Source organism: Halichoerus grypus, chromosome 7 (assembly GCF_964656455.1).
Source record: "Halichoerus grypus chromosome 7, mHalGry1.hap1.1, whole genome shotgun sequence".
Lineage (NCBI taxonomy): Eukaryota > Metazoa > Chordata > Mammalia > Carnivora > Phocidae > Halichoerus > Halichoerus grypus.
In genome coordinates this window covers 48284010-48306446 of record NC_135718.1, presented here as the reverse complement: position 1 = coordinate 48306446, position 22437 = coordinate 48284010, and the positions used below count along the sequence as shown (strand labels likewise).

General features: G+C 45.8%; 2 protein-coding genes across 3 annotated transcripts in view; one reads left to right on the top strand and one right to left on the bottom strand.

The window, feature by feature from the left end:
- The window catches only part of POLR3A (RNA polymerase III subunit A), a 49106-nt gene extending 45643 nt beyond the window's left edge, over positions 1 to 3463 (bottom strand). The window contains exons 1-3 of the mRNA XM_036089838.2: positions 3259 to 3463; positions 492 to 627; positions 104 to 241 (exon numbers count right to left, since the gene is read on the bottom strand). Coding sequence (XP_035945731.1) covers positions 104 to 241; positions 492 to 627; positions 3259 to 3302 — 318 coding nt within the window. The 5' untranslated portion in view covers positions 3303 to 3463. The remainder of the gene's footprint in view (positions 1 to 103; positions 242 to 491; positions 628 to 3258) is intronic.
- A 1929-nt stretch (positions 3464 to 5392) lies between these two features.
- On the top strand, positions 5393 to 11331 carry RPS24 (ribosomal protein S24). 2 transcript variants are annotated; one of them, XM_036089771.2, is made up of 7 exons: positions 5397 to 5473; positions 6917 to 6982; positions 7074 to 7283; positions 8190 to 8300; positions 8926 to 8943; positions 10814 to 10835; positions 11254 to 11331. In XM_036089771.2, exons 1-5 carry the CDS (start codon positions 5471 to 5473, stop codon positions 8929 to 8931), a joined length of 396 nt encoding a protein of 131 aa, XP_035945664.1. In that variant the 5' UTR covers positions 5397 to 5470; the 3' UTR covers positions 8932 to 8943; positions 10814 to 10835; positions 11254 to 11331. The 2 variants fall into 2 exon arrangements, with proteins under 2 accessions (XP_035945663.2, XP_035945664.1); XM_036089770.2 differs by lacking the exons at positions 8926 to 8943; positions 10814 to 10835; positions 11254 to 11331 and adding an exon at positions 8425 to 8895 and having other exon boundaries at positions 5393 to 5473.
- The last annotated feature ends 11106 nt before the right edge of the window (positions 11332 to 22437 follow it).

Genomic DNA, 22437 nt, shown 5'->3' with positions numbered 1-22437 from the left:
CCTAGATGTATCCCCAACCACTCCCAATTCCTAAGCTCACTCCAATGTCCCTGAGCAGTAATTCCTAAGTTTATGCCTTGAAAACGAACACGTCTGCGCCTACCTGTAAGATGCCGATAACTGCTCTGAAGTAGCCCACGTGAAAGCATGGCAACTCCAAGTCAATGTAGCCGTAGTGGCCCAGACAGTCAGCCAAGTTTTTCCCACAGGTTTCGCAAGGACGGTCCTTCTCACTTGTACCCTTTGGATAAAAGCACACCCAATTATTAATGGAGACCACTGGATGGGAAAGTGGGACCGGGTGACTCTGAGTCAGAATCACCTGAGAAGGTGCAGAGTATTCACATCCCATTGACCAAAGGCTGGAGTCCCTGAGATGGTGCAGGAGGCATAAGGGAGATGGAAAGAAGCTCTTGCTTCTTCCAACCTGGCAAGTCATCAGTTTCATCAGCATGTCAAGACACACGAGCTGGGAGGGGGTGGGGACTTACCATCCTATGGTCAAGCACACCATACGGCAAGGGAGCGTGGTTGTTGTCCTGGCTGTACAGGTTCTTACTCACAACCTGGATGTGGGCCTGCTGGCGCATCTCCTCAGGGGACTTCATTCCAAAACAGATGTGGCTTCTGGAATAAAAAGAAACGGGAGCTGGGGCGCCTGGCTGGCTCCATCAGTAGAGCATATGACTCTTGATTTCGGGGTTGTGAGTTCAAACCCCACGTTGGGCATAGAGCTTGCTTAATTAAAAATAACAACAACAACAAATGGGAACAATTATGTCAAAACCACTTACCAAAAATGGTGATTGCAGTGACCCATCATAACCAACCTTACTCTTCCAACTGTTTACAGGCTCTTCTCCATTATTAAATACATTCAAGTCTCTCCCATTTTTCCTTGGTAAACACCCCTTCATCCCCCTGAAATCATTTCCATTCTTACTATCAAATGAATGGTGTTCACCAAGGTCACCGAGCCCACCTGCTTGCTAAATCCTGGTAAGAATGTGCTCATCTTACCACTCTGCAGTGCTGGATGTTAACTCCGCCTTCCCCCTTATCCTGAAATATTTTCCTCTTACAGCCTTGGGGACACCACATACTCTCTATGTGTCCCCGTGCCATCTGTTCCTTCTTTTGTGGTTGCTTCTTCTACTCCATCCCTTACATATTCTGATCTCTCCTCACCTAGGGATGCGACCCTCAACCCCTTCTTTTCATTCTAGGCATCCCTCCTGAGTGATTGTGTCACTCAGGTATATGTTAACGTCCATGTAATCCCCATCTTTAGACCAGCTACTGCTACTCCGCGGGAGGCTGTCTAGACACCTGTTCCGCGCAACTGCACAGGCACCTCAAACTCGAAACATCTAAAACAGAACCCGACACTTTCGTCCCCAAATCTGCTCCTTCAATCATCTGACCAGCAAACTGGGGACTTACTGTGTGCCAGGCACCATCTTGAGGAGCTGCGGATACAGATTAGATGAGACAGACAAGGTCCCTGCCAACATGGAGCTCACAGTTCAGGGTGGGCAAGACAGACAGTAAGCAAATACATACACAAAAGTGAACAGATACAGAGAATGAAAATGAGATGAAGTGGTAGAGAGTCTGAGGAAACTACGTTCTGGGGTCAGAAAGCCCCTGTGTAAAACTGACACTGAAGCTGAATTCTGAGTAAGAGGGAGCCAGCTTTAAGATGGGATGGAGATGCAGCATTTGAAATAGAGAATCATTAGGGCAAGGGTCCCAGAGCCAGCACAAGCTTGGCATTCAAGAACCAACCAACCAAGTCAGTATAATAGAGTGCAGAAAGCTAATGGTACAAGATGAAGCCAGTGCGGCGTACGGGGTCAGGTCATGCTGGGCTTGGGAACATTGGTATAGAATTTACATGTTAGTGCAATAGAAAGCGGCTGGAAGGTTTTAAACTGAAGAGTCAGAAATCTAATTTGCATCTTAACAGGCTGTCTTGGGCTGCTTTGTGAGAACAGATTACATCTGAATATGGGTGGGGTTTGGGGTGGGCAGGAGGGGCCGGGGTGAATATGGAGAGATCACCTGCAAGGATTCCTCCAGGTAAGACACTTGTTCCCCATGAATGGCAACCATCCAAACAACTGCCCAAGCAAGAAATTCTCTGTGTCAATCTCATTTCTCCCTTCTCTCGTTCCTACTACTCCTGTCAATTTTACACCCTAAACCGCTCTGAAATCCATCTCTCCAATGACACTACCACAGGACATCATCATCCCCTGCGTGGACCCCTGCAGTGGCATCCAAGGACTCCCTCTTATTCTGTCCCCCAAGAATCAAGAGACCTTCCAGAAAAGGAGAACTCTTTTATCAAGACACTCCCCTGCTTAAAACGCTTCAGAGGTTCCTTGGCACAAAGGTGCCAAGATAATTCTGGAACACCGCTTCAGATCTCCTGCTTTCTTCTCATCACCCCTTTCTCCCTCCAGTATGCTCCTTAAAGGCTGTTTGGTCTGCATTCTTCTGCTCGAATCTCTTTCTCATTAGGTGTTCTGAGAATAACTATACCTACGCTTGTCCTTGCACTTGTCAACACTGACTTGTCTATCTTCTCCAACTAGAAGAGGCAGTAAGGTCTTATTCGTGTCCTAGCCCTAAGGCTTATGCCTGGGCCTAGCACACAACACCTTCCTCAGTTAAGCGTCTGTTACAAGAATGATTGGTTCATTTTTCCCGTGTAAGCTCTAAGGGGAGGCCACGGCCTGATAAATAAGCTCTGAAGGAGAAGGTCCAGAAGAGCAGCCTCATTTCTGAGACTGCTACACATCGCCCAGTGGTATAGCTTTCTAACTGGAAACTCTATCCTTTCAGTCAGCAAACACTGCCTCCGTGTTACATGCTCTGCAGCAAAACCAGAATTAGACACATTCCCCGCCCCAGATTGCTCCCCACGCTGCAGTGGCAAAAAAGATTGGCCGGAAGAGGCCATCGTATGACCTCGGGAGGACTCGTGCGTAGGTCCACGGTGCGCGCATCGCCACGGCTCACGTCACATCCCAAGCCCAGGGACCACCCCCGGCCTGCAGTCCCCCAGGTGCTGGACTGCCCTCTGCCTGACCAATTTTCTTTGACCTACCCTGATACTTCTGATCTTTGCCCACACCTTCCGCTGACTCCTGGCCCTCCCCTTCCAATGGACTCTTCGAGACCCGGGACCCCTGACCCCGCACCCCCTGCCCTTCATTTCTCCACCCTTTGGCCATTCTTGCTCCTCCTTACATTTTCTTGGCGACATCCGTCTCTCGGAACTGTTCCTTCACCATGGTGACGGCTGCCGGGGTACCCTCCTCGATACTCCGGGAGCTAGACTAGAGAAACGTAGCTCGCCGTACCTCCCGAGGGGGCTTCTCGCCTCGTTGCTAACACCTCGGCGGCATCCTGTCGGCCACCGTAGAGCGCCCCACGTGGTCGCTTCCTCTTCCGCTACTCGCCGGCGCGTCTGTCAGTCAAGAGAGGGCTTCGGACAGGGCGCTTTCTGCCTTCTCCCTACACTGCCATCTTGCGGCACCTCTTTGAAACAGCACCGGGGCCTGTTCTGTAATTTCAAAAGCCCTTTAGCGGTTCGTTTCTCCAGGTCATGTGACCCCTGCGGAGTGATTGCAACGCCTTGCGTCAGAACGTTTAGGCAATCAGAGGGACAAAAACTGCATAAAATGGAAAATCGTCATTATCAACATCAATACCATCTTAATTAAGACCCTCTGATTTTTTTAAGTAAAGGGGAAGACTAAAATGAACCTGCCCAGGGAACAGAGGTGCAAACTGGAAGACCACCAAAGGAAATAAAGAGGTCAGAAACACGGCCATGCATGCAATTTACAAAGTTACTTTAAAAAAGAAAAGGGGGAGCCTGGGTGGCTCAGTTGGTTAAGCGACTGCCTTCGGCTAAGGTCATGATCCTGGAGTCTCAGGATCGAGTCCCGCAAAGGGCTCCCTGCTCAGCAGGGGATCTGCTTCTCCCTGACCCTCCTCCCTTTCATGCTCTCTCTCTCTCTCAATAAATAAGCAAAAACCTTAAAAATGAAAAATGAATTAAACTTATATTATTGATAACAAAAACAGAAGCTGTAAATCTGCGAAAAGTCAGTCATGGTGAGCAAGGGAAACAAGATGAGGGGAGAATAAGAATTGAAGATCATTAATGTATTGAGGAAATAAACTGCTTGCCCACAGTCTGTGACAACCTGTGGGAGGTGATCCTAGCGTGACATCTCAGCACATGATACTACCAAGGAAACCACACTACTGTAGGATCTAGTGCTACAGAGCCTGAAACTTCTTTACTATTTGTGAGACACTCTAGACAGAACCAAATCAAGTGGTTCAACTCCTTTGAGTTTTAAGAAGGGATGCTATTCAAACTCCATGCATCGTCATTAGCAAAACACAAATGTAACAGACAAAAAGCAAAGCAAATCAGACTTTACTTATTTCAGCAGCTAATCACTTAAAATCCCTTTGGAATAATGTAGACAATACTAACACGATTCGACGAGTGGCTTTTATCATATAGAGGTTAGAAGCAAGGTTCTGGAACCACGGTGCCTCCCTGGGTACCACCACCTAAAGTTGTGTGACCTTGAGAATGTTATTTAGTCTCATTGTGTCTTAGTTTACCCATCTTGTAAAGGGGGTAAGTAATCAGTACCTTACTTCTTAGAGTTAGCGGGGAGGTCAAATGGCAAAATGAGTGTGAAAGTAATTAGAATGTAACAGGCACATAGCAGTCACTCAATGAATATTAAGTATTGTTATTCTGAAAAATGTAGAAAAGCTATCCTCAAAGCCTGCACCGTTGTCTCCTTTGCCACACTGACCTTTAGAGGTCCTAATGTCTCTTTTTGAACATGCACGTATGTTCTTTATTTTTGCATGACCCCGTCACTTTAAACAACTAACAAATTTATGGATCAAACACTGATAAAAGCTCATTTGTGAGGGTAAGGACTAAGATTTTCAGAAAAACACAAAGGAAGAATTTTTTATTTTTCATACAGAAAATTACCAGAGACTCAAAAAAAAAAAAAAAAAAAGCAATACTTAGCAATAACCTAAAACGGTCAGTTTTGTGTAGTTGAAATAACAAAGGTTTTGAGTCGGGTTTCTGCAGTTTCCCTCGTTATAAAATGAAGAGGCTGGTCGACAGGATCTCCTAAACTGTAATTCGATTTACCATAATTCTAAGTACGGGATATTCAGGACAACGAATTGAACTGAAATTGAACATGTGCTCGCGTAAATCTAGTCCGCGGGAGCTCCCTGGGGGCGGGCCTTAGGCACTTTCAGTCCGGCATTGGTGCGGCCGCCCTCGCGGGCCTGGCCACGCCCCCTCGCCGGCGGCGCTCGGGGGCCTTCCGTGCGCATTGATATGATTGGCCGGCGGAGAGTGGCTCTCTTTTCCTCCCCGGCTGCTTGAAGCTTGGCCGCCATCATGGTGAGTCTCCCCAGACCCATGCAGTTATCCGGCGCGTATCTGAGCCATCCTTCGTCCCCGGGTCCTGCCGTTTGTGCTACGGCCGCCCGAAGTCCCGTCGCTCTTTTTTTGGTTGTGTCTGACGGAGGCTGGTTGCCGAGAGCCCCGGAGCCGTCGGTGGGAAGTCCGGGCTGTGCCGCGGACCCGGGCACGTCGGGCTTCAGAGTCCAGGGCCTGGGGACTGCGAGGGCGCCTGCTGCGTTTGTCGGCTTCGTGGAGCCTAGTGGATTGGGCGGGGTGGGGTGAGACCCATCTCACCTGCGTTCTCAGTTTGGGATAGGCGGCTTGGAGGTGATGGCAACCCAGGAGGTGAAGTGGGTGCCGGCGGCGCCCGGGCGAGTCGTGGCGAGTGAAGCTGTTCGCATGTGTAAGCTAAAACATTGTGAGCCGTACGGAACCTCTTGTACTGTGCGGAAACCGAGGCCCTGGAAAGGGAGGCCTCCAGAAAGCTTGCCTTAAGTACATGAGGAGTGAGCTCTGTCAGTAAAGGCTCAGCACCTATTTCTAATTCGACCTTATCTGCAAGGCCCCTCTTCCCTCCAGTCTTTTCAAGAGTTGAGGACTGTTCAAGTCAACTTACTTTGGTGTGGTTTTGAAATCTAGCCACCAGTCGTTGCCACGAAGGCCTCTGCTTTGTCTCCTTTTTGGGTAAAATTTCTTTTTAGTGTAAGCATGCTGAATGGCCACGTTCCTCGGTGGTTACTTGTGTAAAAGCTGTTGGGCCATTTAGAAGGGAGTAGGTTTTCTTGTGGGGTGTAAAATTGGCCGTGCAAGACTGGTAGTTGACATGCAGATAGTGGCAGCGTTTGTGTCAAACTTGTGAGGGTGTTACAAACGTAGTTGAGACTAAAGGTCTGTGCAGGTCGAAGTAGTTTTAATCCACAGAAAGGGTTCTTACGTGAGGGTGTTTTTTTTTTTTTTTTAATTGCCCCTAAGGGGACAGTGCAAAATCTGGAGGCATTTTTGATCAAAACTGGAGTTGGGGGTGCTACTGGTGTCTAGTGGTTAGTCCCCGCAGAGAAGTAGTGGGACCAGAGTAGTAGTGTTGAGATTGAGAAACCCTGCTCCAAAGTGATGCCCACAGCAAAGTGAAGATTCCAGAAAGCTTTGGAGTGCGTTCTCTTAGTACTGAGCGTGTTAGACGTGTCTTAGGAGTTAGGCACTGGAGTGTGTGGGTTTTTCTTTTCATGGAAGCATTCCCGCAACTAGCTCATGTGGTTCTTCAACATTTGAAATGTGGCGCCTGCAGCTGCAGAACTGCATCTTAAATGGGACTTCATGTTTATGAGTTGTCCACTTATGGCTCGTGGGTACCCATTGGCAGTGCTGTATCTTGGAAAAATCTCAGCAGGCTCAAGAAGAGGTTGAGTGGATCATTAACTAGTGCATTATGTGTGTTTTTAGAACGACACAGTAACTATCCGGACCAGGAAGTTCATGACTAACCGACTACTTCAGCGGAAACAGATGGTAAGGAAGGGCACATCAAAGTTTCATTGTTTGTCGCTTCAAAAGACTCATTTTGTAATAATAAGCACTAATATCTGTTACTTCTTTTTAGGTCATTGATGTTCTTCACCCCGGAAAGGCAACAGTACCTAAGACAGAAATTCGGGAAAAACTAGCCAAAATGTACAAGACCACACCAGATGTCATATTTGTGTTTGGATTCAGAACCCATTTTGGTGGTGGCAAGACAACCGGCTTTGGCATGATATATGATTCCTTGGATTATGCAAAGAAAAATGAACCCAAACACAGACTTGCAAGAGTAGGTGTTCTCATTGTTCAACAGCTGCTGAAGACTGTTTTTTAACAGCATTGTGTTGTGGGTGCAGTGGAATGAGCAAGAGCAAGCAGACTGGGGAGGGACAGCCCTCAGACTTAAGGAACTAAAGTGGTTAAGAGAGAAGGTTTTTTGATAAATGTACAGATAGAGTACAGGGCTTCAGTAATGGGGTCTGCAGCTTTTGAGGAGGTGACCTTTGAGCTGGGTCTAGAAGGACAAGTAATGTAGTACTTGTGGAGATAGGAGCTGGAAATAGGGGGATGGGTTTGGAAGGGTTGGCACCCAGTTGAGATCCTTAATTCTAAAAGTCTGAGTTTGATCATTTCCTGAGTGACAAGCACTAGAGTGAACTACAGCAACGAGCTGAGCAAGCTCCCTTAGATTCTAGATCATAAGCTGCAGATTGTTATTTTGAAGTACTACTTGTGTTTTTCTCTAACTCTTCTTCACTGCCATCAGATAAGTCTTCCAGTAGAACACCTGTGAGGGAAATCATGGTGGTGTGGTAGACAGATGCTGCGCTCTTTAGTTGGGTGGTCTGAGAGGCCTTGCTGAGGAGGTGACCTTTAAGCTGAGATCTGTGTGAAGATTTGGGAGCAGTCTGGGCAGCAGGAACGGCAAGTGCAAAAATGGGCAGAGTGAAGATGAGTAGGTTGGAGTCTTGAGAGCACATCTGAGTACTGTGCCACTGATTTGTACATATTGTGTCTCAATTGGATTACCTTTCTTGTTTTAGTAGAAACAAGTATTGTTAAATGTACTTGAAACAATTTTGATTTGGGAAGCTGCATTTCTTGAGCTACCTGACTTGGTTATGGTCCCTCCCAGATTAGTTAATGCTGAGTTGATGTTTGCAAGTCACTTAAAAGGTACTCCTTTTTCCTTTAGCATGGCCTGTATGAGAAGAAAAAGACATCAAGAAAACAGCGAAAGGAACGCAAGAACAGAATGAAGAAAGTCAGGGGGACTGCAAAAGCCAATGTTGGTGCTGGCAAAAAGGTATTGTTCATCAAGGAGAATACAGAAATGTCGTTGCAGGTCTTTAGTTTCTAGAAAGGAGGGATTTGTTTTTTAATAACCTTTTTTTAATGTTTTTTCTTTTCCCACTTCTTCTGGATTACAGAAGGTAACGTGTTTTGAGACGCTACATGATGTAGTATCTTAACACCTCACTAGAGTAGCTTTGCCCACCCTTTGTCAGCTCACAGATCAGCACAACACAGGGGCCACATCGGTTCAGTGATCCTAGTGGGCACCTTGGAAGCCCTGTCAGGAAAAGTGTCCATTTTACTGCGAATTGGTTTGGACTGTTAAAGGGGAAGATTAAACTTACTTGCTTAAAACAGATAACTTGTTTAAGAAGCAGTTGAATCAATGTGGCCCGTGTTTCCCTGGCATGCTGGAGAGGCAGTTGGGATCTCACTTGCTTTCCTCTCCAGTTAGCCAAGACTTAAGTGATTTTAATGATAAGCAGCTTTTTACCAGCTTTGCTAGCTAACTGTAAATAATAGTTGAATGGAATTAAGGTGTTGGGTTGTTAAATTAACAAATAATCAAGTGTTCTGTGAACTTTTTTTTTTTTTTTGCCTTTTCCCTCTACTTTCTTGGATTTCTTGTTCATCAGAAATGAAGTGTCTAGCAGGTACTGAGATTGTGAGCACGGTGTGGGGATGCATCACCTTCACTGAGTTTGCTTTGATGCTTTGCATGTTGGCTTTTGGACAACAAGAGTTTTACGTAGTATGATCTCTTATATTTGTTTTAAAATGGCATATTATGAGGAAGGGAGAGAAACTTTTAATCACGTTTATTTTGGAAATTCAAAAATGCATGTTATGTTGCGAAGTGACCTGGTGGAGGAAGGTGGGTACTCTACTGAGTAGGCATCTTTTAACTTGTACTTGGGAAATGCTGTGTCCCAGAGTTACATACCCAGGAAACGGCTTTAGTTAACACAGGGCTTGGGAAGGGGCCTCATTTTGTCATCAGCAGTCTTTCCCTTGGGGACCCCGGGGACTGGTCGATTTCTTTGGCAGCTCTGGTAATAAACTGGTGTAGGAAATCTGGCAAAGTCTCTGTTCAGGAAGTGTTCAATCAAAGCTGCCTTTTACCGTTACATTGTTTTTTATTGATCTCTAATTTTTCATCTGATGTCCATTTTTCTTTCAATTGAAAAAGTTCCAAGGTAATTGTATATTCACACCAAAGCCTCTGATAAATATGCTTTTTTCATAAGTTTTTAGTCAGAATGGTCTACTACCCCATGTTAAATACATTTTTGCACATTTGAGCAGCCTAAACCAGCATGTAAGGTGGGCTTAGTAGAGGGGTTGGGGGTTCGTAGGGTTTTGAAACACTGCTAGTCACTACCCCTGTGTGCTTCCTCTAACAGTGACTCCCTGCCAGGCAGTAAATCTGGTATGCCTGCCCAGGCCTCCAATTACATGGTCTTTCCAGCCACGGAGTTCTAGTAATGGATGAACTGCCAGAGGAACTACTTGCTGCTTAGAACTGCTCCCTGTTTGTGAGGCTTATACCTATCAACAGAAGTTGCCAAGGTTGCAAAAAAGATTCAGTCAGTGGACTGATCTAGAACCAAGGATGTTTAACCCATTCTTGTCTTCATTCAGTCTTTGGGCTCCATATGTTTGTGCTCGTTAGTGTTCGCCGGTGACGTGTGGAGGGGCTCCCTCTGGGGACCTGAGCCATCACTATTCCTGCTTCAGGTTGCACTGGTGCATTTCACTAGCATAGCTCTGGAAAACTGGCTGGGAAATGAATGCGTAAATAAGCACAAGTATTCTTTGGCTCAAAATAGCCAGGCTTACTAATGTTACTTTTAACTGTTCTTGTTTGGATGTTGGAATTGGTATTTGCTCTTACCTTTTGGGTACAATAGAGTTGTTTTAAATTAAGGAATAAACAGTCTCTTGTTTAAAGAGCGCTTGAAGCATTTTCATTTCAGCCCAGTTCTGCCTTTTAAAAAACTAATTTGCACTACTTTTGGTGGCTGTGAACAGTAGCTTTTAATGTATTGAGCTGAGACAGGTTTTAAAAGACTTGCTTGATCATTTAGAACTCTCTCTTTGAGGTTAGACTCTAGTGTGGGATGATTCCCGGGTCTTTTGATGGTGCTTGTGTGCCCAGCATGATGTTGCTGAGCAGAGGAGGAGGGCTGAGGGTCAGGTATGTGTACTTCATGTATGCGTAGGCAGTGGTAGCCTGGATTGGCACTGCTGTTGGCATGATGATCTCCTCATTGTGAAACCATCATGCCACTTTGTTTACATAAGAACCATACTAATCACATGAGGTATTCTCCAAATTGGGAAGAATAAAAATGAGTGTGTCTCAAGAGCGCTTTGTATACAATTAAAAAGAAAACAGTTATTTTTAAGGTATTTGATTGCATGCATGTAAATGCAGATTATGTTGGAGTTTGAAAAGGGACTATTAATGAAATATTTCTTTTCCTTCTTCCCTCCTTTCTCCCTTCCCTGCCACTGATTCAGTGAGCTGGAGATTGGACAACAGGTATAATTCAAGCTTTTCATGTGGATCATTAGGCTTTACTGATAACAGTAATTCGAAAGTCTAGAGCATGTGAAATAGTTTTGTTTTTTGTGTTTGTTTTTGCATGTGAAGTAGTTTTAGAAGTTGATTTACAAATGCTTTCAAGAATCGTAGCTTTTTAGATACCGGTAGTGACATGGTTTTGTTTTTAAAACAGTAATACTTAATTCTTTATTCCATTTCTAATGTGAATGTTTGCAAGTTTTATTTCTTGATGCTCTCATTGTGTTATGATCACAAACTTAACATTTTAGGTCACTAATACTTGTTTTGCATGAGTGTCATTAATTTTGGAGTTTGCTGAAGATTTTAAATTTTAATTTTTAAGAGTTTTAAAGGTGGTTCACTAACTAAATTTTTCCTTTTCTTTGTTTCACAGAAGGAGTAAAGATGCTGCAGTGGCTTTATCTGGTTGTGCAGATTTTTCATGAGAGGATCAATAAACTAAGAATGTTAACGTGTCTGGTTGTTTGAAATGTATATGAAGTTTACTGGGAGCGTTATGAAATTACTCTGCTGTAGAGCAGATTTAGATTGCTGCCCAAGTTCACATGTTCCAGTACGCTTTTAGTGAAAACTTGGTATGATTGTCGTTCCTTTTAGTAGCACAAAGATGTGGGTGTGGGGTACCAGCAACACGAGAGCATATAGTGCCAGTCTGGTGTGCTCATTGTTAATACCTGCCGTAAGTCTAGTTGGTCAGTATCTGAAAGACACACTTGAAATCTGAATTCCTTTTGGTCTTCCTAGAACCTGATATCGTTCTTATTACTGAAAAATTATTGCCTCAGTAGAATATTATTAGAGCACATACTCATTTATCACGAAGTAAACAGGATCTGCCAAAATCATCTGTGCATTGTAGGTTTGTGCTTATGGGATAAGTGAATGGTGTATTATGAGTGGGGAATTTGAAAGGGGTTAGTATAATGAATATTTGGATGTAGTGTGTAATTGCTTGGTAGATCTATATGCTTTTGGTGAAACATGGAGGGTTATGTAGTGTTACTTTTTCTATGCTGGATGCTAGTTCTGAGTTTGGTTTTTTAAGGCATCAGGGTTGTGGACCTGAGCTGTGGGTTATTGATCAATTGTGTGGCTTTGAGAGATTTTTTTTAAGATTTTATTTATTATTTGAGAGAGAGAACAGCAGGGGGAGTAGCAGAGGGAGAGGGAGAAGCAGGCTTCCCGCTGAGCAGGGAGCCTGATGCGGGGACTCGATCCCAGGACCCTGGGATCATGACCTGAGCCAAAGGCAGATGCTTAACCGACTGAGCCACCCAGGTGCCCTGGTTTTGAGAGATTTGAGGAGAAGTTGTTTTAGGGTTACTTTGAGGGTTGGGGTGCCTTTTTGAGAGGGTTAGAAAGTGTAGGAGTTGGAGAGCTTGCGTATTTGGGAATGGGGTGAAGAGGCATTAATGGCTTAAGGGTTTTGGATTCCATTTTCCCCCAAAGTTGGTGTAGGATACATGGGTCCATCTGGGAGTCAAGCTTATAAATATGATTAGGAACCATGTAAGTGGATTAAAATCACCAGAGAAACCTCAGGAAGTTGTCAAGGAGTGAAAGACCTGCTTGGTTGGGTAGACAGGGGATTCAGGAAGAAGCAAGAATCGTGATAGCAGAAGGCATGAGAGGGTGGTGGAAGGAATGGTTGCATGTTTTGGAGAACATGATGAGAGGCCTTGACTGAAGAAGGACGTGCAGACCAGAGAGCAGGGATGTGAGGGCTGGACCTGCTGGCTGAGACCTGCTGATGGTGGGTGTAGTTGCTTCACTTGGAGCTAAGCTCAGGCTGTGCTATTGGGTTTGTGGAACCCATGGCCCTGTGGTTTCCCTTGCTAGGGCCAGGACATAAGCCTGGCTGTACTAGCAGGAGAGTGTGGAGGAGTGGGGGATTCAGGACTGCTAGTGTCAGTTTTCACCAAAATGGCTAACCGGTAACGTAAAGTGGGGGATTTTTCAACTAGGCAGTGCAGAGACCATTCGTGCCTGGTGGCAAACGTTGCAGAAGGAAATGGGGTTCCTGTGGCAGCGAGGGTGAGGCAGCATAGGACTGGTGAGCAGCGTGCAGGGGCAACGAGCTGAAGAGAAGGGAGAGGTGACACCTGGGCTGGCTCGGGATAGGGCACAGGTGAATGGGAGCTGGGGGAGGGTTTGGAAAGTTCAGGAGCAGAGCTAACGGAAGCAAAATTAAGGGTAGGAGGTGGCTTTGGGAATGGGGTACTAGGAACTGATGTGAAGATGGAGGGCACAGCTGTGGCGAGCCAGAGTGGAGGTAAAGGTTGATAGCAGTCACAAGATGAAGAAGCTTTTCTGTTGGGATGTGCTCAGGGAGGGCAGAGTTGGCAGTCATTCAGCCAGTGTAGCCTCTCTGGGGGAAGGGAGTTATGATTAACTGGCTGAGCTTGGTTTTCCAGGGGAGCTGCCTAGGCTGGGCTATTGGAGCCAAGTCAACTAACCGGTAGTCTTGTCTGTAAGCTCCTGCACAGGCACAACATTTTTGAAACTGGACAAATTATACATAAAGATCCAGATTTCCAGCCTCTTTAAGTATCAGGCAGCGACAGCACCTCACCTTCCTGCATGATGGTAGTTGGCAAGGTTAGATGCTTGGGTACCTGCTTTAAAGATAGGTGTTGTGCAATCTACCATGGCCTCCACCACGGCCTCAGCTACAGCTAGCTTGCGACCTCTACCTGCACTCTGGTTTTGTGTCCCTTCTGCAGGATTCTTCCATTTGGTCCAGCTAGGTGTCTGGGCAAGTCACTTGGTCAGCTGATTAGAGTAGCTTTTTTTTTTTTTTTAATTATTTGACAGCAAGAGAAGCAGGGGGAGTGGCAGGGAGAAGGACAAGCAGACTCCCCGCTGAGCAAGGAACTGGATGCACGGCTCCATCCCAGGATCCCAGGATCATGACCTGAGCCAAAGGCAGACGCTCAACCGACTGAGCCACCCAGGTGCTCTTGGTTAGCTTTTTAAAGATTTATTTATTTTAGAGAGAGTGTGAGCACATGCTCAAGGCGGGGGGAGGTCTCAGGGGAGGGGCAAAGGGAGGAGAGAGAATCTCAAGCAGGCTCCCTGCTGAGCAGAGAGCCCAATGCAGGGCTCAATCTCATGACTGACTGAGATCATGACCTGAGCCGAAACCAAGAATCGGATGCCCAACTGAGCCACCCAGGTGCCCATGTGTTAACTTCTTTAAATTGGGGTACCCAAGGGTGCCTGCTCTTGCTGACAGGACTGAAGAGGCTATTTTGAGGCTCAAATGATGGAGCATCTGTGAGAACAGTTTGGAAACTAGTGCTAAGCGATGTGTGATAGGAAGGACTCGTAGAAACTCGTTTTAAATTGTGTATAGTCTGCTGTTGAACTTGAGGAATCTTAAAGATCCAGCGTTGTCGGCCCTGACAGTAACCAGACCATGCTCCGCTGTCAACAGTTTTTGAAAGAGCCTTTGTAAAAATGCAAGGTTGACTTTACTAAGCTGAGTCAACAGGTAGGGAGAGCACCTTCCTTTCCTTAATTTGGCACTGGTGGGAGGCTGTGGATTCATGAGGGGAAGCAGGGATCTTTGAAGAGTGGCAAAAAGAAGCTAGAGGTGATTCTGAAGGGGGTGGTTTTACAGTCTCCATGAATACTGGGGTGCTTCTTGGCCTCTTGCCTTACCACTGCACCCAAGTTGCATTTACAGTTAGCTGCATGTGCCCAAGCAGTTTTAGCAATGCTCTGCTCTTCCTTTGTTCCCTGACAAGTTATTTTGGGTTCTTTTTAAAGACAGCATCTTAATAGGTCATACTCTTGGCGCCAAGGCAAGTACTGTTCTAAATTCTGTATAAACAATTATCTCCTTTAGTCTGCACAATAATCCTAAGAGATCTCACTGGACCCACATAGAGTTTAGAGCAGTTAAGAACTTCTGCAAGTAGTGGGGCTGGGAGTACGGCACAATTGTCTGACTCCAGGGTCTTTATCCCTGTGCCTTTGTTCAATCAAATACTAATTGAGCAGCTGTTGTCTGTAGGGTATGTTAAGGTTAAAGGTGAGCAAGACTCATTCGTATACCCACTGTGTGCTCAACAAGGTACCCATTGCCATGGGATAATTGAAGTGGTAGATGGCCAACTGAATTTCCTGTTGACTGAGCTGCTGTGCACCCTGGTCCCTGTGGGGGACTTGGAGAGATGAATGAACTATATCTCGTCCTTCAAAGCTCAGGGGGTTAAACAACTCACTGCAGTCTCATGGCCTCGTTCCTCACCGTGATTACATGATAGAAATCCAGAGGCAAGAGAATCTGCAGGTTGACCGGGTCTTGGAAGGCTTATGAGGGAATATCACCAGTGGACAATCTGATCCGGATGCACAGGAGCAGGGTTTTCTGATCTAGGGTGGTGAAAGCTAGAAGAGAATGCAGGGAGGTGGGAACAAGTAGCAGCTGTGGGGTGAAGTGAGCCCAGTCCTTCTCCTGGGGTACAAGTGGGGATGAGTTGGGGAGGGTGGGAACAGAGTGCTGGTAGGTGAGATGAAAGATCTCTGGTGACTTTGGTGGCTTCCAGCAGTTTTGCACAATGCATTCTGGTACCAGAAACTCCATTTCAAAAGTAGACTTCAGTTTGGCTCTAAGGACACAGGTATGATGCTTGATTTATTTGTGCGGGCAAAGTAGAGGCCTTCCTGAGTTCTGGAACTCTGCGGGCGGTGTGGGTCCAGTGAGTGAACACACCTCCAGGCTTTCATTCGTCCTTCTGTATCCACTACCCCTTGAGCTTCTGGTAGGCCAGACGTTGTGGAAGTGACACCCCCCAGGATAACTGTCCACAGTCTGGTTGAGGGTTAGGGTACAAGTAAGGTCCTGAGGAAAATGAGACTAGAGAGGCCAGCAAGGGAGCAAGTTACAGAGGATCTCATATGCCAGGCTAAGGGTTTTTCTTGTTCGATATTTTGGTTGAATAAAAACTACTGGATTGAGTGTCCTTGTCACATGCTGAATTCCTCTGCATGGGGAATACTTAAGCTGTTGGACTGTTCATCGTGCATGCTGGAGCAAGGATTTGTGCCAGAGGCTAGGGGTTGAAGAGATGGCATCCATGCCATCTAGCTTGATGGAAGAGGACTAGATTAGAATCCAGAGACCCGGTTTCTGATCCTTGCTCAGCCTCTAGCCACCTGAGGCTATGGATGGCAAGGGACTTTTCTGAGCCTCCCATTTCCCTGTGTCTAGATGAGGTACAGGACTGGATGAGTAGTTCCCAAACTTGGCATCTGGGGGCTTGTTAAGAATACAAATGCCCAGACTTCCTGCCCCAATTTCCCGAGTGAGTTCTGGGTGGCAGCCAAGCGTCTGAGGTTGTGACAACTTCCTAGGTGCCTCTCCTGGTGAACTACGTTAGGGGTATTTTGGACTCATGGGTCCCTGAGGTCCCTTCTGCCTCTGAGAACTGTTGAGTAGGAGAAATGGTCCCTGTCCTCAAGAAGCTGGCAGATGAACAGTAATATTACTAGTGTTACTGCTAATAAAATAATGGCAGAAGAGCTGATATTTATTGTTTTTTATGTGCCAGGAAGCCTGTTGCATGAATTCTAGGTTTTCCCAGCTATTTGAAAGTAGAGTGATCCTGTGAAACCTTTCAGAACCTGAAAAGGTGTAAAGTGAAGAACTGAATTATTGGTTTATATGGGAAAATTTTGGAGTGTTCTCAGACCCAGAAAATAACCTCTCAGGCTTAGGATGCATCTTAGAAAACATCTTGGTAATGGATGCCCAACGTACATCGAGATAAAGCACAGGTGCTCACAATACCATTCACAGCTATGGCGTCTTGATGCTGAGATGCTGAGTGTATTTCGGGGCCAGGGGCTTGTGGTGCTTCTTGTTGCTCAGGGAGCGCTGCAAAACAAACCAAATGCTATTTTCGCTTTATTTCCTGCAAAAGTGAAAATCCTCTTTGGATTTCTTTGGTTAGTAGAAACAGGTGCTAATGTAGGTTTTCTGAGGGGGGGATACGTGTATCTCATTTGCCCTTTATAACTACTCTATGAGGGAGTTACTAATATCCACATTTTACAGATGAGACTGAGGCTCAAAGAGCTTAAGGAACTTGATCAAAGTTACATAGCTTTGACATTGTATGATAAGCCTGGGGACATTTGTGGAACATCTCAAAGAGCTAGAAGTTGTGCTGAGCCTTGATGGGTGCAGAGAGATTAGCAGAGGCAGTGGGTCCAAACGGGCTGTGTCCGCATCACCTGAGAACTTGTTAGAAATGCGAAATCTTGGGCACCACCCCAGAACTACTGAATCAGAAACTGGGTGGGTTCCCAGCAACCTGTGTTTTAACAAGTTCTCCAGGCCATTCTGATGCAGGTTGAAGTTTGAGAACCACTCACTGAGTTAGGGGAAGGGGAGGACATTCCAGAGGGGACGGCTGTGGAGACAAGGAAGGGTGGTGCTATGGACTGCTCCAATCAGTGGCCTTTGCTTTGGTGGCATGAAGAGGTCTGATGAGCCACACAGACTCCCACGAGGGGGCACTGTGGGCACAGGCTTGGATGCTGCCTGCTTTGTTGTTCTGGCTGCTATCCTTGCGGAAGCATGAAAAAAGCCTGATGCCACATCAACTGGAGAGGTCACTCTTTCTTCTCGGAGAAGGTCTAATGGGGGTGGTAATCTTGTTTATAGGATTCGGCCCTCGTAGGGAAGCTGAACCTGCAGGGCTTTCTGCTGTTCACATGCGCATGGCGATGTCTACCCATCCGTGCTGCAATGTCTCTGCAGATCCAGTGCAAATAACATTCCTCCTTTGTAAGCTGCCCCAGCCAAGGGGCTTGCAATTCATTTGGGAGAAAGAACACTCGAACCCTAGTGGCCCAATTCTGGTTCAGTGTTCTCCCTATAGTGCGATGCCTCTATCTAGTTCTTGAATGGTTTGGGTGGGATGCCAAGAGTGCTGGGTCATGAGACCTATCTTCGAACCGAGGAGACAGACTTGTCCTACTCAAGGAGCTTGGATTGCAGGGCAGCTGTAAGCCCTGCTGTAAGACATCCATCTCCTGTATCCATTTAAGTAAGCCTTGCCAGGGACTTGGTGCAAGGCAGTAAGATGGAACTTATCAAATTGAATTTTTAAAAAAGTACAGATCTCTAGACATTAAGGATTTGCTATAGATTTCTATTCTGCATTTCTTGGAAGAAGGAAAGATTTACACCCTGTTCTCAGCTGCAGTGTGTATTCCGAATATACATTGCCTCGGAGGGAGGGGCTGTGACAGTGGAGGGGGCTTCAGCATTCATCTCATTAATCCAGGGACAGGCTTACTACAGCTCACTGTGCTGAGCTGCTGTGCCTGGGCAGTTAGTCTCTGGAATTGTGTTTTCAGACGGCTGTAGACCTTCATGTCACAGAGCCATGGGGGAGTCAAGGGAGGCTCTGGGTCCGGCCCTGTGCTGGCTCCCATCCTCTAGGATGATAGTTTGGTTAGAAATTGTCAGCTCATAGGCAGACACCATTGAACTGCATCTCTTGTTGGTGGAGGAAAGGTCTTAAAATGCATCTTTCCAGCAGGCCTCCTTGGAGGAGGAAAGTTCTTTAGTTGATCTGGCACCTCCATTTTGTAGGCAGGTAGCACTGCATTTTCTTCTGTTTATGCATGAGGCCATGGAGGCACAGAGTGACTTTCCCCAAGTCCCACAGCTCATCAGTGGTGGGCAGAGGACTGAGTTTTGGGCCTTTTCACCTTGAGCTCACTTCCAACAATAGAATGAGCCTAAATGAGCCGTTTGCTACTCAGGAGTCATTTCTTCCTCCTCCTTTAAAAAAAAAAAAATTCCACCCTTAGATGGTTCTCACTTCCCCATTATATTGAGTTAATACTGACATCTAACATAGGATTAGTTTAAGGTGTCCAGCACTATATTTGGTATATGTATATATTGTGAAATGGTCACCACAGTAAGTTGAGCTAAAATCCTTCACCTCTAGTTAAAAGTTTTCTTTTTCTTGTGATGAGGACTTTTAAAACCCCTCTTAGCAACTTGCAAATACACAAAGTATTGTTAATTATAGTCACCATGCTGTCCATGACATCCCCAGGGCATAGTTCTCTTATAACTGGAAGTTTGTACCTTTTGACCACCTTCACCCGTTTCCTCTACTCCCTACCCCCTGCCTCTGGTAACCACCAGTCTTTTCTCTTTCTGTGAGTTCGGGGTTTTTTTTAGATTCCACATATAGGTGCGATCATACAGTATTTTCTTGCTCTAATGTCACCATAATGCCCTCAAGCTCCATCCATGTTGTCACAAATGGCAAGATTTCCTCCTTTTTTTAATGGCTGAATAATATTCCAGTGTGTGTGTGTATTGTGTCTTCCACACTGTCTTTATTCATTCATCTGTCCACGGGCACTTAAGTTGTTCCCATGCCTTAGCTACTGTAAATAATGCTTCAGTGAACATGGGAGGGTGGATACTGCTTCAAGAAAGTAATTTCATTTCCTTTGGATACATACCCGTGAATGGGATTGCTGGATCATAGGGTAGTTCTATTTTTAGGTTTTTAAGGAACCTCCATACTTTTTTCCAGGCTGGCTGCAGCAATTTGCATTCCCACCAACAGTGCACAGAGTTCCCTTTTCTCCATATCCTTGCCAACACTTACCTCTTGTCTTTTTTTTTTTTTTTAAGACTTTATTTATTCATTAGAGAGAATACGAGCAGGGGGAGAGGCAGAGGGAGAGAGAGAAGCAGACTCCCCGCTGAGCTGGGAGCCTGACATGGGGCTCTATCACAGGACCTAGAGATCATGACCTGAGCCGACCAGGTGCCCTGTGCAGAGCTTTTTAATTTGTTGTAGTTCCACTTGTTTATTTTTGCTTTTGTTGCTTTTGCTTTTGGTGTCAAGTCCAAAAAATCATTGCCAAGACCAATATCGAGGAGCTTACCCCTTAGGTTTTCTTCTAGGAGTTTTATGGTTTCAGGTCTTACCATCAAATCTTTAATTCACTTTGAGTTGATTTTTGTCTAAGTGCACAGTGTAAGATAGAGGTCCAGTTTTATTCTTTTGCAAGTGGCTGTCCAGTTTTCTCAATACCATTTTCCTTCATTTTTAAGGTTACAAAGCACTGCAGTGTTGTGTGGGGGCACTTTTCCATGCTGTTCATCTCATTGCCCTCTGCTGTCTTGCAGAGTGTCACTGGTAGACAAGTGTTCCCTGAGAAGCTAAGAGTTGCGATGTCTACCGCTGCTGCTCTCTGAGCTGGCTTTGTCTTTGGTTTTAGATGGTGTTATTAGGTAAGAGGCCTTCAGCGGCAAAACACTGAGAGCTCCACTTAAACTGCCTTGAACAATGAGGACATTTATTTGCTTACATAAGAAGCCATCTAGATGCAGAGAGGTGTTCAGGGTTGATTGATGCAGCAGATCAACAGTGTCACGAAGACCCAGACATTTCCTCTGCTTTGCTATTCACAGTATTGGCTCCATTCGGTAAATGGTTGCCAATTACGGTGGGGGTATTCCAGGTAAGCGGGAAGCTCTCCTCTGCAGGTGGTGAGTCAGGAACCCGTGCTCATCCTATTTTGTGCCTTTGTCATCTTTAGGGCCTCATGGTCACCTGCATCTGCCTGGCAGAATGGGGAAAAGGTGGAGGAGAGGCACCCATTCTCCACAACGGCCTGACCAGAAGTCACCCACATCATTTCTGTTCCTGTCTCATTGGCTGGGACTCAGTCTCCTGGCATACCTAATTGCAAGAGGGCTGGGAAATGTAGACTAGCTCTAGCCGGGGGAAAGGTGGGGAGAATGGTTCTGGGGGACAACTACCAGTCTCTGCCATGGCAGGAAGAAGAAAATGGGTGCTTCATGGGGACTCTTTGAACAGGAGCCTCTCAAGCAAAAGGAATTTACTGGAAAGCTGAGAGGTGTTTAACAACCAAGGTGTAGGTAGTGCTGGCGGCCTCCCTGCTATTGGTACTGGGAAAGTATTCCAGTACAAATCAGCCCTTCCCTCCTCCTTCCTTCCCCTTCTTTGAGTCCACTCCTGCTCTCTCTTTGCAGGCAGCTTTTTATGCTCTCCTTTCTTTCTCACAGCTGGCCTTCCCATTGCTTCCCATTCCAGGCATCCAGCACCATTAATTAGACCCTGCATCCTACTTACCACTTCCCAGGAATGTGACACTGACTGGCCCACTCAGGACAGGTCCCTCCCTGGTCCTGCTAGCTCATGGAGCCCCGTCTCCGCTTAACGGGGGCAGAGGGAGCACTTGCTGAGAGGAGGTGAGGAGAGAGGGCTGCTGATGTGTCCACAGCAGCCGCCCCCATGTTGCTAAGACTTCTGCCTTTTCTCCGTATCACTCCCAGACCACCCCATGTTGCCGCTTAAAAAAAAAAAACTTTCTTTTTAAAAACTGCTTTATTCATAATTCATATACCATAATAGTCATCCTTTTAAAGTGTATAATTCAGTGGGCTTCAGTATATTCACAGAATCTAGCACCTAATCACCACCACCTAGTTTTTGAACACTTGCATCATGCCAGAAAGAAACCCTGTGCTCCTTAGCAGTCATGCACTGTTTCCCCCACCTCTACTTCCCAACCCTGGGTAACCACTAGTCTACTTTTGCTCTCTCGCTCTCTTTTTTTTTTTTTGAAGATCTTATTTATTTGTCAGAGAGAGAGCAAGCGAGCAAGAGCACGCAACAGGGAGAGCAGCAGAGGGAGAGGGAGAAGCAGGCTCCCTGCTAAGCGAGGAGCCCGACATGGGGCCCTGGGATCATGACCTGAACCGAAGGCAGACCCTTAACTGACTGAGCCACCCAGGTGCCCCTACTTTCTCTCTTTATAGATTTGCCTGTTCTGGACATTTTCATTTCCTATAAATGGAATTATACAATACGTGATCTTTTTGTGACTGGTTCTTTCACTTAACATGTTTTCAGGCTTCGTATTGTAGCACGTGTCAATACTTCATTCCTTTTTAAAAAATACAGCTTTACTGAGATAATTTACATGCCATAAAATTCACCTTATAAAGTGTACAACTCAATTATTTTTAGTATATTCACAGAGAATGTTATCACTCCAAAAAAGAAATCTCTTACCCATTAGCAGTCTCTCCCCATTCTCCCTCTCCCAGCCCCTGACAACCACTCATCTGCTTTAAAGTCTCTGGGGATGAGCCTCTTCTGGACATTTTATGTAAATGGAATCATATCATGAGCATGACTTTGTGACTGGCTTCTCTCACTGAGCGTGATGTTCTCAAGGTTCATCCATGTTGTACCATGTAGCGGTACTTCATTCCTTTTCATTGTCAAATACTATTCCATTGTGTGGTTGTGCCATAGTTTGTTCTTCAGTTGAAGGACATTTGAATTGTTTCTACTTTTTGGCTGTTATGAATAATTCTGGTGCTGTGAGCATTTATGTGCAAGTTTTTGTGTGGACACACATTTTCATTTCTCTGGATATATACCTAGGAGTGGATTGCTGGATCACATGGTAACTCTGTTTAACATTTGAGGTACTCCCCAACTATTTTCCACGGAGGCAGCACCATTTT

Bases quoted from the DNA above. Each gene is read 5' to 3' on its own strand.
- RPS24 (XM_036089770.2), top strand. The intron at 6,983-7,073 runs GTAAGGAAGGGC...ACTTCTTTTTAG, and splicing joins TACTTCAGCGGAAACAGATG to GTCATTGATGTTCTTCACCC. The intron at 7,284-8,189 runs GTAGGTGTTCTC...TTTTTCCTTTAG, and splicing joins CCAAACACAGACTTGCAAGA to CATGGCCTGTATGAGAAGAA.